Source organism: Aquarana catesbeiana, linkage group LG04, assembly GCF_042186555.1.
Source record: "Aquarana catesbeiana isolate 2022-GZ linkage group LG04, ASM4218655v1, whole genome shotgun sequence".
Taxonomy (NCBI): Eukaryota; Metazoa; Chordata; class Amphibia; order Anura; family Ranidae; genus Aquarana; species Aquarana catesbeiana.
This window is the reverse complement of record NC_133327.1, coordinates 420,593,771-420,607,229: the sequence shown is the minus strand read 5'-3', so window position 1 is coordinate 420,607,229 and position 13,459 is coordinate 420,593,771. Positions and strand designations below refer to the sequence as shown.

The 13,459-nt window shown below is 44.8% G+C and overlaps 1 protein-coding gene across 1 annotated transcript in view; it reads right to left on the bottom strand.

Moving 5' to 3' along the window:
* SLC35D3 (solute carrier family 35 member D3) overlaps positions 1-10,359 on the bottom strand; it is a 49,041-nt gene extending 38,682 nt beyond the window's left edge. Inside the window, exon 1 of the mRNA XM_073627350.1 lies at positions 9,597-10,359. Within this exon, the coding sequence (XP_073483451.1) occupies positions 9,597-10,032 (436 nt within the window). The 5' untranslated portion in view covers positions 10,033-10,359. The remainder of the gene's footprint in view (positions 1-9,596) is intronic.
* Between the last annotated feature and the right edge of the window lie 3,100 nt (positions 10,360-13,459).

Sequence of the window (13,459 nt, the reverse complement as noted above, 5' to 3'; positions counted from 1 at the left end):
TGCTGCAGAGGTTGAAGGGGTGGGGGGGTCAGCCTGTCTGCTCAGACTATATGCCACACATCAAACTGGTCTGCATGGCTGGGGTCCCAGAAGGAAGCCTCTTCTAAAGATGATGCACAGGAAACCCCACAAACAGTTTGCTGAAGACAAGCAGACTAAGGACATGGATTACTGGAACCATTTCTTGTGGTCTGATGAGACCTAGATAAACTTATGTGGTTCAGATGGTGTCAAGTGTGTGTGGTGGCAACCAGGTGAGGAGTACAAAGACAAGTGTGTCTTGCCTACAGTCAAGCATGGTGGTGGGAGTGTCATGGTCTGGGGCTTCATGGGTGCTGCTGGCACTGGGGAGCTACAATTCATTGAGGGAACCATGAATGCCAACATGTACTGTGACATACTGAAGCAGAGCATGATCCCCCCCTTCAGAGACTGGGCCGCAGGGCAGTATTCCAACATGATAATGACTCCAAACACACCTCCAAGATGACCACTGCCTTGCTAAAGAAGCTGAGGGTAATATGCTGGACTGGTCAAGCCTGCAGGGGCGGACTGACCATTGAGCCACTCGGGCACTGCCCAAGGGCCCTTGGCCACTAGGGGGCCCCATCAGGGTTGCCAGCCTCAGTAAAAGCAGGGACAGTATGTAAAAATCTGTGTTTTTATTACGTCTGTCTCTGAAATGTCCCTTACCTACATCCTTTTGGTCTAAAAATCCTGAGATTATAGCTGCCCCACCTCTCCAGTACCTTCTCAGCCAATAGAAACATGTCTGTATATACTGTGTGATTGTATACTATGTGTGTGTATACTGTGCGATTGTATACTGTGTGATTGTATACTGTGTGTGTGTATACTGTGTGGCCCCATAATCTCTGACTGCCTGGGGGCCCCATAATCTCCTATTGCCCGGGGGCCCCATGAGTTGTCAATCCGCCCCTGCAAGCCTGTCTCCGGACCTAAACCCTTATGAGCATCTGTGGGGCATCCTCAAACAGGAGGTGGAGGAACGCAAGGTTTGTAACATCCAGCTTTGTGATGTCATCATGGAGGAGTGGACAGGACTCCAGTGGCAACCTATGAAGCTCTCGTGAACTCCATGCCCAAGAGGCTTAAGGCAGTGCTGGAAAATAATGGTAGCCACACAAAATATTGACACATTGGGCCCAATTTGAATATTTTCACTTAGGGGTGTACTCACTTTTGTTTCCAGCGGTTTAGACATTATTGGCTGTGTGTTGAGTTATTTTGAGGGGACAGAAAATTTACACTGTTATACAAGCTGTACACTCACTACTTTACATTGTAGCAAAGTGTCATTTCTTCAGTGTTGTCACATGAAAAGATATAATAAAATATTTACAAAAATGTGAGGGGTGTACTCACTTTTGTGAGATACTGTACCTGAGGTTGTATTCACTTTATGGCACCTAAGACCACCCATAATGGTTTTTGTATCACTTGATTTCATTACCTATGAGAATTGTAACATGCTCTCCCTCTTGCTTTGTAACATCTGGGTGTTTGCTGTATGTGATGTTGCCCTTTTCTTAAAAAAAAAAAATTAAAAAAAAAAAAAAAAAAAAAAAAATATATATATATATATATATATAGTTATATATATATATAGTTATATATATATATATATATATATATATAGTTATATATATATATCATATGTTTTTAAGAGAACTTTTAAGAAATGGGTTTGCAAAAGAAAAAACCTTATACTCAACTAGGTGATTGCAGCATCGATCTGATGCTGCATCTGTCCCCCGCTGCCTCTGCACTTAGAACTAAGCGATCAAACACCATTGATGGATCAGTTCTCCCCTCCGCTCTGAGCAGAGAGTGGTGATCGTCAGTCATCACTCTCTGCTCTGCCCCTCCAGGGCTCACTGGAGCACTGGGCTGGGGAGGGGAGGAGCAACTGGCCCAGTCTCCCAGTGGCGCAGCTGAGAGGCTTATCCAGCTGCCGGTCCAGGCATCTGTGTGGATCCCGACTGTAAAGTTGGCATCTTTCCCCAGCCTGGACCAGTTAAGGGATGTCAGCCGGCAGTGGGCTTTAGCAGTGGAGAATGAACTGCACTCCTGTGATCCATAGGAGCAGTAAGGTTGAAACAGCTTTGCCCATACTTTTCCTTTAAAAATCAGGAAGCCTATATGACTCTCAAAGCTTGTAGCATGTGTTTAACAATCGTTCACATTGATAGATATTAAGCATTTCTTTAGTGACTGCCACCACCACCAAGATCCGGGTCCCATATGACTCACAAATCGATGGAAATCACTGCTTAGCAGGGATACATTTGTATAATTTGCAACTTACAAAATTCCAAATACACACATATTTTTCAGGTTATTCTATTTAAACATTATTGATGTGATTTAGAACATGATAGTCATAGGTGTGTGCAGCCTATTGCATTAGGGTGTGCACTCCAAAGCTCAAACACACATGCCTTTCTCTGCAGCCTCAGCTGCACGGGACAATGAATGAATAGGAAGTGCTCTGTTTAGCGGCTTCCTGTTCATTCACAAAATTAAAGTGTAAAAGCTGTAAGGTGAACTTACACAGGACCCCCGCCTCGCCCCCCCCCCCCGGTCCCGCTGACCTGGACCGCGGCAATTTCCCTTTCTAAGCCCAGGTATATCCGTGTCAGGAGTCCTTGGAATCCATGCGTCTTCTCCATATTTGACAGGACGGGCTATGCGGCTGCTGATTGGTCGGCACCACCCATGTGACGGCGCTTACCAATTAGAATGCTCCGAAACATCACTCCTGACGAGGTACGTTTTGGACGTTCAGGAGATTTCTAAGCCCCAGACTCCTGACGTGGATATACCGGGGCTTAGGATGGGAGATTGCCATGGTCCAGGTCAGCGGGCCCGTGGAGGGGGGGGGGCAAGGAGGGGGTCCTGTGTAAGTTCACCTTACAGATTTTTCTGTAAAGGTGAACTTACCCTTCGAGCATAGTTAACACAGCTTACTATGCTTCAGTTATGAATGAACACAGTGAGAGAGTGTGTTCACTGTGTTCATTTAGTAAAAGTAAGGCGCTTGTAGATGACATATTTACTAGCCCCTTCCCCCACTCTCCATCCTGAAACATTCCCCGTAGCAGCTGGGGGGAGAGGAGGGAAGCCAGCAGCACTGAGGGGCGGGGCAACATGGGGGGAGCCCGGGCAATAGGGGGAATTGGCACTGCATATAGTGAATAGGGTGTGCCCAGGCACACCTGGCACACCCCCTGCGCAGACCTATGATGATAGTCATGAATTAGATCAAGATAACCTGAACATACCCCTGGGTCTACCCATGTCATTCACTGGTCAAAATGTGTACATACCAAAAACATCACAATTATTGGTATGAGATAATTGGGCAGAGCATATGTTCAATTACAGTTGTTAAAGTATAACTAAGCCTGAAACTTTTTATTTTCCTTTGGATAGAGTAGGGAATTGTTGTTTATATTTGTTTATGTTTGTATTTTTTTGCCATCTAAAGCCTCGTACACACGATTTAATTTTCCGCAGACAAAATCTCGGACTTTTGTCCGAAGGCGTATGCCTGGATTTTGTCTTGCATATAAACGGCAAGGAATTGTCGGCCAACAAAGACGAACATAGTGACATACTATGTGGTTTTTCAGCTCTTTAGCGCCACTCTTTGGGCTCCTTCTGCTAATTTCGTGTTAGTAGAAGTTTGGTGAGTGTTGATTTTAATTTCGCGCTTTTCAGTTTGTTTCAGTTACGGCCATTCGTCAACCAGCCATGTTGTGGATTTGGAGGAGATAACGTGTTATTTATTATTGGCCTTGGAGGTAATGCTTTGACCCAAGTCCAGGCCAGGAACAGGAGGAGGAGGAGTTATTGGACCAAAAATTGGTTGCTTTATTAATCGTGACCAATTATGTCATATGCCTTTGCTGCGGGAGCTCCAGGAGAATAATCCAGATGATTTTCGGAATTATCTCCGGATGACAGACCCCTGCTTTCACCAACTCTTGGCATTGTTGACCCCCTATATTAAGAAGCAGGACACATGCATGAGGCTTTTATTTTATTTTTTGGTTGAATAATAATGATTTGATTTGTTATATTTTCTATATTTTTGGATGCATAGAATGCACTTTTTGGTTAAGTTCTATTGGCAGATAGCATGTCTAATTTTATTTGTTTTTTGTTTGTTTTTTAATGCAAAATAAAAAAATTGTGGAGAAAAATACTTGGCTATGTGTTTTACTTCAAATGACATTTTGGGAGTAGGCAGTTACATTTAAAAAAATACAATGTAAAATTGACAAGGGACACCAACATAGTTGTATCTTTGATCTTAAAAACTACGGGATAATGGTGTTGTGGTAACTTATCCAAAAAAAAAAAAAAAGCATAAATAATATTATTCTTGATATTAGAAAAGAAAAGCCTTTGAAAATTTGTTTGCCATAACTCCATCAGTATCACCAGCAAAGCAGCTTCATTATGATCCCATTAAAGAAGAAGAGAATGTGCGCTGCATTTCGAGATTTCATAATTTGCCACGTCACGAATGTTAATTCTCTATTATGAACGTTAGTTTACAAGACCGACCGCTTCTGGCTTGTCCTTGCTTCCGAGCATGCGTGTTTGTACTTTGGACTTTTGTCCAACGGACTTGTGTACACACACTCAGGAAAATCCGACAACAATTGTTCAATGAAGCATACAAGCGGTCGGATTTTCCGACAACAGCCTGTCATCACACATTTCCCGTCGGAAAATCCGATCGTGTGTATGCGGCCTAAGTCTTGTACACAAGATTCTCCTTCACTTCATGTTCTATAGACACAACATGAAGAGAAAATCTCTCCAGAATCAGTAAATCTCCACTTAGACAGTTGTCACAGGACAGATGTCCCCATTGTAAGATCTTTCCCCTATTCTTGTTCTTGTGACAACTCAAACATTTTAAACTAAAATACCTTTTTTCTGACTGTACACTTTTTAATCATACCTATGTGACTTTAAATAAAAAAATATATATTTAGAAGCATGCAAAAATATATATACTAAGCTAGGCTTCTTAGTGATTTGAAACATTTGCATAATAAAAGAAAAATCTAGGATTTAAATACAGTACACTCTGACATAATAAATATAATGTTCATCAGCAGGCAGGGTAATCGGTGATTTCATGAGAGCAGCGGGGGAGACTGGGAAACACATAAAACATGACAAAGATTTATTACAGTGTACCACAAGCTTCATCAGGCGCTGGCTGACTTGCAATGGGAGGGCTTATTCAAAAAAAGGCTGTGCAAAGAGCCATGCTTTGATTTCCAGTAATCCATAGCAGCCAATCAGGATTCTCCTTTCATCAAAGTGGTCAGAGCTAAAAGCTGATTGCCATGGGTTACAGCATGCTGCAAATGTCTCTTTCTTGTATTACATAATGATGACAGAGAATATAATAAACTCGATTTACACACAATAGCCAAGTTACTATTGTCATTAAAAAAAAAGACACAAATTCTCTCAGCAAGCTACAAATAAAAAAAATCTTAAGTAAAAATGGGCTGAGCTATGTGTTAACCCACTGCTTTCTGGTCCATGCAATTCATGACAAAGCAAGCAGAAGATGGAAATTTCCCCCTATAGAAAGGCTGATGAATAGGTCATTTTATCCTAACATCAGAATGTGTCCCTAGGAACTAGTTTGTGACAGCTTAGACGGCTAACCGGAAAGACAATACCCAACATAAGAAGAACAAGGGCTGTGTTTGGTGAGAACAGCCAACGGCTACTTAGTAAAACTTGAAAGTGCAAAATCTGCTGCAGCTCTGCATAGAAACCAATCAGCATCCAGGTCTTATTGCCAAAGCTTAACAGAACAATCGAAAGTTAGAAGCTGATTGGTTGCTATGCACAGTTGCACCAGATTCTGAGTGCACTAGTTTTAGTAAATCTCCTGTTTTCACTGCCCCAATATAACACAGGCAATCCCTGCACTGAGTATGGAAATGTAAAAAGTATGTAAACTCTAACAATACATTTCTCTCATTTGCTCCTTTTTGATCCATTAAACATACCATTGAAAGCCTTGTATTATATCTCTTTAACAATTGTAAAAAATAAATGAAATCTTGTGAGCTGATAACTTCCTGAGCTCTCTGCCCCTGGACTGTTACCAGTTAGCATTGTTCTCTGCTATATTCACGGACTACAAATCACCTCCCCCTGTTATGGAGACGAAAGGGAGGTGTTATGTAGTCCCAACAAACTCCCTGCCCTACAGCGACAAATGTTGCTCAGTACGGTTGTCAGCCTAGGACAGAAGTGTGGTAATGGGAGGATTACTAGGTGAAAATAAAGGAGAAAGGTGTGAAAAAGAAAACGAATGTAGCACCACATCAAAGGACAGGTATGCTGCAATGCTATCAGGTTTTGTTCTTGGATTTCAATATTTAACTTACCATAGCTGAATACTGCAGTGTATCACTGTGTGTGTCATAGAGTCCTATGGTGGAAACTCCCCTGTCATGCCACTGTAACATCCGCTATAGTTGCACAGTGATCAAATCTGGACAGGTGCTGTTGTTAAATGATTTAAGCCAGAGCGCCCTGTCAGTAAGTGGTACCTCACCTGACCTATCTAGCTGAAATGAGACTAAGCCCACGGTCACATTGCAGCGATTTGGCATGCGATTTGAAATTTCAAATTGCATGCCAAATCAGCAGCTATTGCCAGCAATGGCACTGTCTGAATTGACGCGACGCCGCATTTGCGGCACTGCACTGATTCCCAAAAGTAGTTTCTGTACTACTTTTGGCGACTTAGGGGTTCCATTTCAATAGACATCTGTGCAGAAACCCGCACAGATGTCTCTGAAATCGCCCCCCAAGTCGGGACTGACATGCGGGAATGAAATTGTGCGAGTACAGCTGAAGTCGCACGATTTCATTCCCGCTGTCATTGTGAACCTGGGCTAAAGCTGCAACATAAAGTGTATGTAAACTCCAACAATAGATTTCTCTTATTTGCTCCTTTTCGGTCTGTTAAATATACCATGTGAAGTGTTTTATTACATCTGTTCTACAGGTGCAAAAAAAAAAATCTGTTCATCCAGACATTAATCTCCTGAGCTGATAACTTCATGTACTCTCTGCCTCTTGACTGTTATCAGTTAGCATTGTTCTCTGTGATTTCCGTGGACTACAAAACACCTCCCTTGTTTATGTAGAAGAGAGGGGAGATGTCATGTAGTGCTAATAAAGTGTTATGTAGCCCTAATATACTCTCTGTTCTAGGGGGACAATGCTGCTCAGGAGGGTAGTCGCTCTAGGGTAGGACGTGAGGTTACATGGTTACATAGATAATCTGCTTGAAGAAAGACACATCCACCCAGTTCAGAAAAAAAAAGATAATAACAAGATTACCAGGTGAAAAAAAAAAAGTGTGAAAAAAGAAAATCTAAGAAGCCACCCATCTAAGAACAAGTAAGCTGCAAAACTCTCAATTTTTGTTTTTTGGGTTTAGATACACTGTACGCTACCATAGCTGAGTACTGCAGTGTATCACTCTGTCCTGGAGTCTAGCTCACCACACACACATTACAATCTGGTTGTACAATGTCTGTTACATCTACCAACAACTATGTAGTAAAAGAGCCTGCCGGCTTGAATTAACATAAACTGGATAGATTAGGTAGGACAGCATATTACATCGTTTTGGTAGATCTAAAATTGATTGTACAGTCAGACTGCAGCGTGCGTGGTGAGCTTTGTGTTGACCATAGACAGTGTGATAAAACTGAGCGATCGATGTCAGATTCAGCAAACCATTCAAATTGGACATTGACTGAGCAAAGGCAAAAATGGCATGGCTGAGCAATAAGCGACAGATAGTGACTTGTTTCGATCAACACAATTCATTCGGCTGTGGTGAAAAAAAATCAATTGTATAGGGTCTTCCGATTACTTGGGAGTACAAAAAGAGACCTGTTCGGTCTGATCGACTTGATGCAATCAATTTATGTATGAAATCCATTGAAACTAGGGGTACACGTGTACAGAACAATGAGTTATGCTTGCCATGTGATTCATTTTTAACTTGATTTATGCAACTGAGCAATTTCGATCGATTGCTTTATAGCACTGTGTATGGATATCATTAGAATTATTTCCTGTATATACAGGGTGGAAACCTCCCCTCTCATACTAGCAAAAAACTCCCGTAACATCTGCTATAGTTACACAGTGATAAAATCTGGACAGGTGCTGCCAGAAAATAGATTAAACCAGAGCACCCTGTCAGTAACTGGTACCTCACCTGACCTATCTAGCTGAAATGAAGCTAAGCCTAAAGCTGCAACTTAAAGTCCTACTCAAGCTGCCCATATATCTTACAATCTGATGTGCAATCACCTTTAGCCCCTGTTCACACCAGTGCGATTCCTCGTGCAATGTGACAGTTCCAAGTTGCACCCCATAGTTGGCAATGGAAGAATTTAAATAACTGCCACTCAGAAAAAAGTTCCTGCACTACTTTTTGCCAATTTCAATGCAAATGCCTAGACTTCTGTTGTATGAAGTTGTGAGCCGCAATGAAATTGGCAGTGCAAATCGCACTGATGTGTGGCTGTGATATCGCGCTGAAGAATCGCACCGGTGTGAACGGGGGCTTGGACCTACCATGTAATGGATGGACCTTCCTGATTTGATTTCAATGATTTGGTTGAGCTTTGGCCTCATATTACATAGTTTTGGTAACTCCCAGGCTAGGTTCACATAGGTCCCGCTACGGTTTGCAATCCGGAGTCTGGTGCGTTTTTGTTCACCGGTTCAGGTGCGACTCAGGTGCAAATGTTTACTTGAATTTGCACCTGAACCCGACCCAAAATCGCACAGGACCCTTTTCAAAAACGCATCGTGGCCGCCGTGTGAACCATCTCCATTGAAAGCCAGTCCGAGTCACATGTTATGTAAATCGGATATGGCTAAAAATGCATCCAATTCACATATATGTGAACCCAGTCTCAGGACCAGTATATATGCTACAATCGAATTGAAAATTTTAGCTTGTATCACCACAGAGTTGAGCGAGCCAAGATACTTTACGCCACAACTTTACAGTACATGAAGACCTCTGGAATTAAACCTACTGTATAGATTGTTTGTATTTTGTTTGTAGTGCAATGATTGATGTATGAGTGGTGAATACTTTATTATACAGTCAGTATACATTAGCATGAATTTTAAGCCAATTGTTTCTCACTTTTTTTTATATGATGTATTAAAGATAATTTAATTTTAATATTGTGTACTGGTGTGCCTAAAAAGTCCAAGTACTATGTTCTCTCATTAATCTCCATGTCACAATCTAACCATACAATCCTTGTACACTCAACTTTAGATTTACCAAAAACATACAATATAAGGAAGGACCTACCTAAACTATCTAATCAACTCATATTGAGTCTGACAGGCATAGTAGTTGTTGTATCTAAAGGAGATTGTAATGAGTGTGATGAGCTTGATTGTACAATCCGATCCGTGTATGGGCAATCTAAAGCAGAAACTTGATGGATGAAGTGAAGGAACAGATCACTTACCTGCCAAAGCAGCACCACAGGTGGTGATGAAGACAGCCACCAAGACTCCTATGGAGGGGATCCCGTTCCTTAGCACCAGTACTCCAATTAAGAGAGTCACGAAGGGCAGACATCGCTTGAAGACCACATACATGGGAAGACTGAGTCCCCTTAAGGACCACAGGGTGAGGCTGGACTGCAGAGTGGAGAGGATGGTGACCCCTGCGAACACCCGAGCTAGACTCAAGCCATAGGGGGGCACCGAGATCTTCCCACAACGTCTGAGAACTTCTAAGGTGATGGCTGCGGTGGAGCTGGTCATACACTGCACTAGGGTGAGGAAGGAGAAATTATACTTGCTGATGAGAAACTTCAGCAGGATGTTCAGAGAACCTGAGAACACCCCATGTGCTATGGCCACTGAGATCCCCAGCATACGTCCCCTGCACATTTGCATCCTTATCCCAGCGCAGCCCTGGAGCACCAAATAAACACTTTTCTCTGTAGGCACTGAGGCTGCGAAGGGAATCCCCTGATGGTTTACAGTCTGCCTGTTCACCAACTGTACCTACCTACCCACTGATCACCCTTCTTCTACTGCTATGGACAGCAGCTGCAGCACCACCACCCCGATGCTGGAAAGGAGTAAGAAGGAAAGGCGAGGAGGAAAAAAAAAAAAAAAAGAAAGGGAAAAAAAAAGTAACTCCCTGGATGAAAATGATCAATAGGGGGGACAAAACTGTAGTGTGTATAGGATCTGTCTCCGGAGTGCCTCACCCCTCCCTCCTCCACACTGACGCATTTGGACCAGTGTGCATATGCAGACTCCATTTACTTAATTATTGGGAGTAGCGCTTCACCTATTGCCATTGCTGAGTCAACCTTACTGTACAGATTCTGGAAGAAAGAGGCTTTCCTTGTAGGAGAGGACCAGTCTGCTGCAACCCCAAACCAGGATCATAGGTGCTGAGAGCTCTAAAGTAATTGCCTTGTCCTAATCCATTAAACAGGGGACCTTGGGAAGATGGAGATCCAATAAATTACTAGAGAGACAGAGGTCACCAGACAATAGAAGGCAGCAATTGACCCAGAGCAGGGAATCAAATCCACTATTGAGCCCCCAAGAAATGCCTTCCTTCGGCATTTAGTCTGATAGCACATTTTTCACAGCCTTTCCAGGTTTAGACATGATTTGAGATAAAGAGGTTAAAATGTATTATAGTGCAGATTTTCAATCCTTAAAGCGGAGCTCCACCGAAAAAGGGTGTTCGCACCAATTTTTGGGGTAAAGGGGGTTTTGACAGGTACCCGCTCCCACTCCTGAGTAAGATCACCGATCGGCTATCTACAACATTTCTTTCCCCCCAGCTGCCTTCTAGGACACACATAGGTCCCATAAGACGGTGGGACCATTCAGAATGTGCGCATGCACAGTAGGAAACTAGCTGTGAAGCCTGAAGGCTTCACTGCCGGCTTCCCATACTTACAATGCACAGCGCCTGCACCCGAAGATGATTGATGAATCGGCTTGGGATGCTGACATCGCAGGATCCCTGAACAGGTAAGTGTCCTTATATTAAAAGTCAGCAGCTACAGTATTTGCAGCTGCTGACTTTAATTTTTTTTACAGACTGGAGCCCCCTTTTTTAATTGTAATGGCTTCATTACCATACTTTTTAAGACCCCTTTCACACAGGCGGACCAATCGGGTACACTGTCAGTTTTTTAGGCAGACCCAATTGGACCATCTGTTTATACCCACCGACATCTGATGCTATCTGCTAAAAATAGATGGATGAGGGATCCGTTCCCCATCCATCTGGTGAATCGGATGACAGTCAGATGTCCACTTACATCTGACAACCCATAGAGGAAAGCGGGCTGTGTCCATGTCCCCTCTGCATAAGCGGAGCAGACACAAAGCTGTCATTTGCCTGCTCAGCGGGGATCAGTAGACAGATCCCAGCTGAGCAGGTAGATCCGCTGTGGGCGGGCCTGTGCTGGCCATCGGGACTACCGGGAGTTTCCCGGTGGGCCGATTGGCAGCGGGCCACTACACTTCTCTGACTGTCAGTGTCAGTGTCTCTCTCCGAGTCTCCATTGTCAATAACACCGGGCGGCTCCGCTCCTGCACTCGGCGGGCAGCGCCGGCGTCACACAAACACAGGCATCATCACGCTATTCACTGCCCCAGGCACTCCCCCTAACATTATAGCCTTGGGCGGCCTCCAGGGGCGGGCTGGGCCGGGGGGCAGGGTAAAAATTTCCCCCCAGGCCGGCGCCTACATTATCTTTAAAACGGCCGCTGGCTGTCTGTTAATTTTTTTTTTCTTTCCAGCCTGTGACAGGCGGCGCCGCAGCGGCCTGGGTTACACAGTGGGCGGCAGTGCTAATAGATGTCGGCCGCGGCGGCCGCCGATTGGTTAGCTCGATGCTGCTGGCCAGCCTGCACTGCATTGTGGGAGTTGTAGTCTGGCCGCGCTAAAGTTCCTGGTGGTGTGAGCGCAGCAAACTACAACTCCCACCTCCCAGGAGTCTCAGAGGCAGGCCAGGTCGTGTGGCACGTCAGGGGAGGGGACGCCCGGCGTCAAGAACGTCACGTCGCATGTGACCTGCTGGGCTAGTCTACTGGCGCTTACTCGAGGAGTGGCTAGCTAGCTGCAGTCTGCAGAGAAGGGAAGACAAGACGTGGTTCAGAAATCATCATCCCACCCCCGAAGAGTGGCAACTAGCAAGGACCTGGCTCAGTGTCACTGTCTCCTCACTGAAACACAACGCTCCCCAGCCTGAAGTAAGTTGTGATGACCCATGCGATATAGCCTTTACAAAATGACTTATTGTAGAAAATCCCCATTCACCAGTAAATTGTAGAAATGATGCATAGCATAGTCATCATCATTACAATTTTACATTTTGGCAGTGACGTGTTTTTTTTGGGGGGGGCAGCAATCAACCAACCCCCCGCCAGCAGACTCATCTATCACCCTCCCCCCCGCCAGCGGACTCATCTATCACCCTCCCCCCCCACCAGCGGACTCATCTATCACCCTCCCACCCTGCCAGCGGACTCATCTATCACCCTCCCCCCCCCCGACAGCGGACTCATCTATCACCCTCCCCCCCGCCAGCGGACTCATCTATCACCCTCCCCCCGCCAGTGCACTCTTCTATCACCCCCCCCCCCTCAGACTCATCTATCACCCCCCCTGCCAGCAGACTCATCTATCACCCCCCCTGCCAGCGGACTTATCACCCCCCCCCCTGACAGCGGACTCATCTATCACCCTCCCCTCCCCCCCCGCCAGCAGACTCATCTATCACCCCCCCTGCCAGCGGGGCTGATTCAGTGGTTCAATAGGCCACTTGACTGGACTTGCCCCCCAGGCCTAAGGCTGCCAGCCCTCCCCTGGCGGCCTCTTTGTCCCGGCGCCGTGACATGACTCACGGCCGGAGGGCGGAGGCGGCCCAGGGATGTAGGAGGAGGCGGAGCCAGGGCATATACTGTTTTTGTGTGTGTTTGCAAAATTAAAGTGGGCCGGTCTGGATGAAGTTCAGGGCCAAATTTTTGTCCCAGTCCAGCCCTGGCTGTGGGGGTCGGCCCTTCTTTATTTTCACCTTGCCAGAAACACACTTCCTGTCTTATAGTGGCCATACACACTTCAGTAGATGATCAATTTCTTTTACAATCAATCTATCCCAATAGGAATAATAAATCTATAGAGTACTGTATGCTTATGCCACACACAGGGAATTGAATTCTGTTCCATTGTTTGAGGACACAAACAAAATTTATTGATTGTGTTTCTGTTTTCACCATGCAACCTTAAAGTGGCTGTAAACTCTTACATATACCCAGTGAAGTGACTAGCCTCTGGTGATAAACA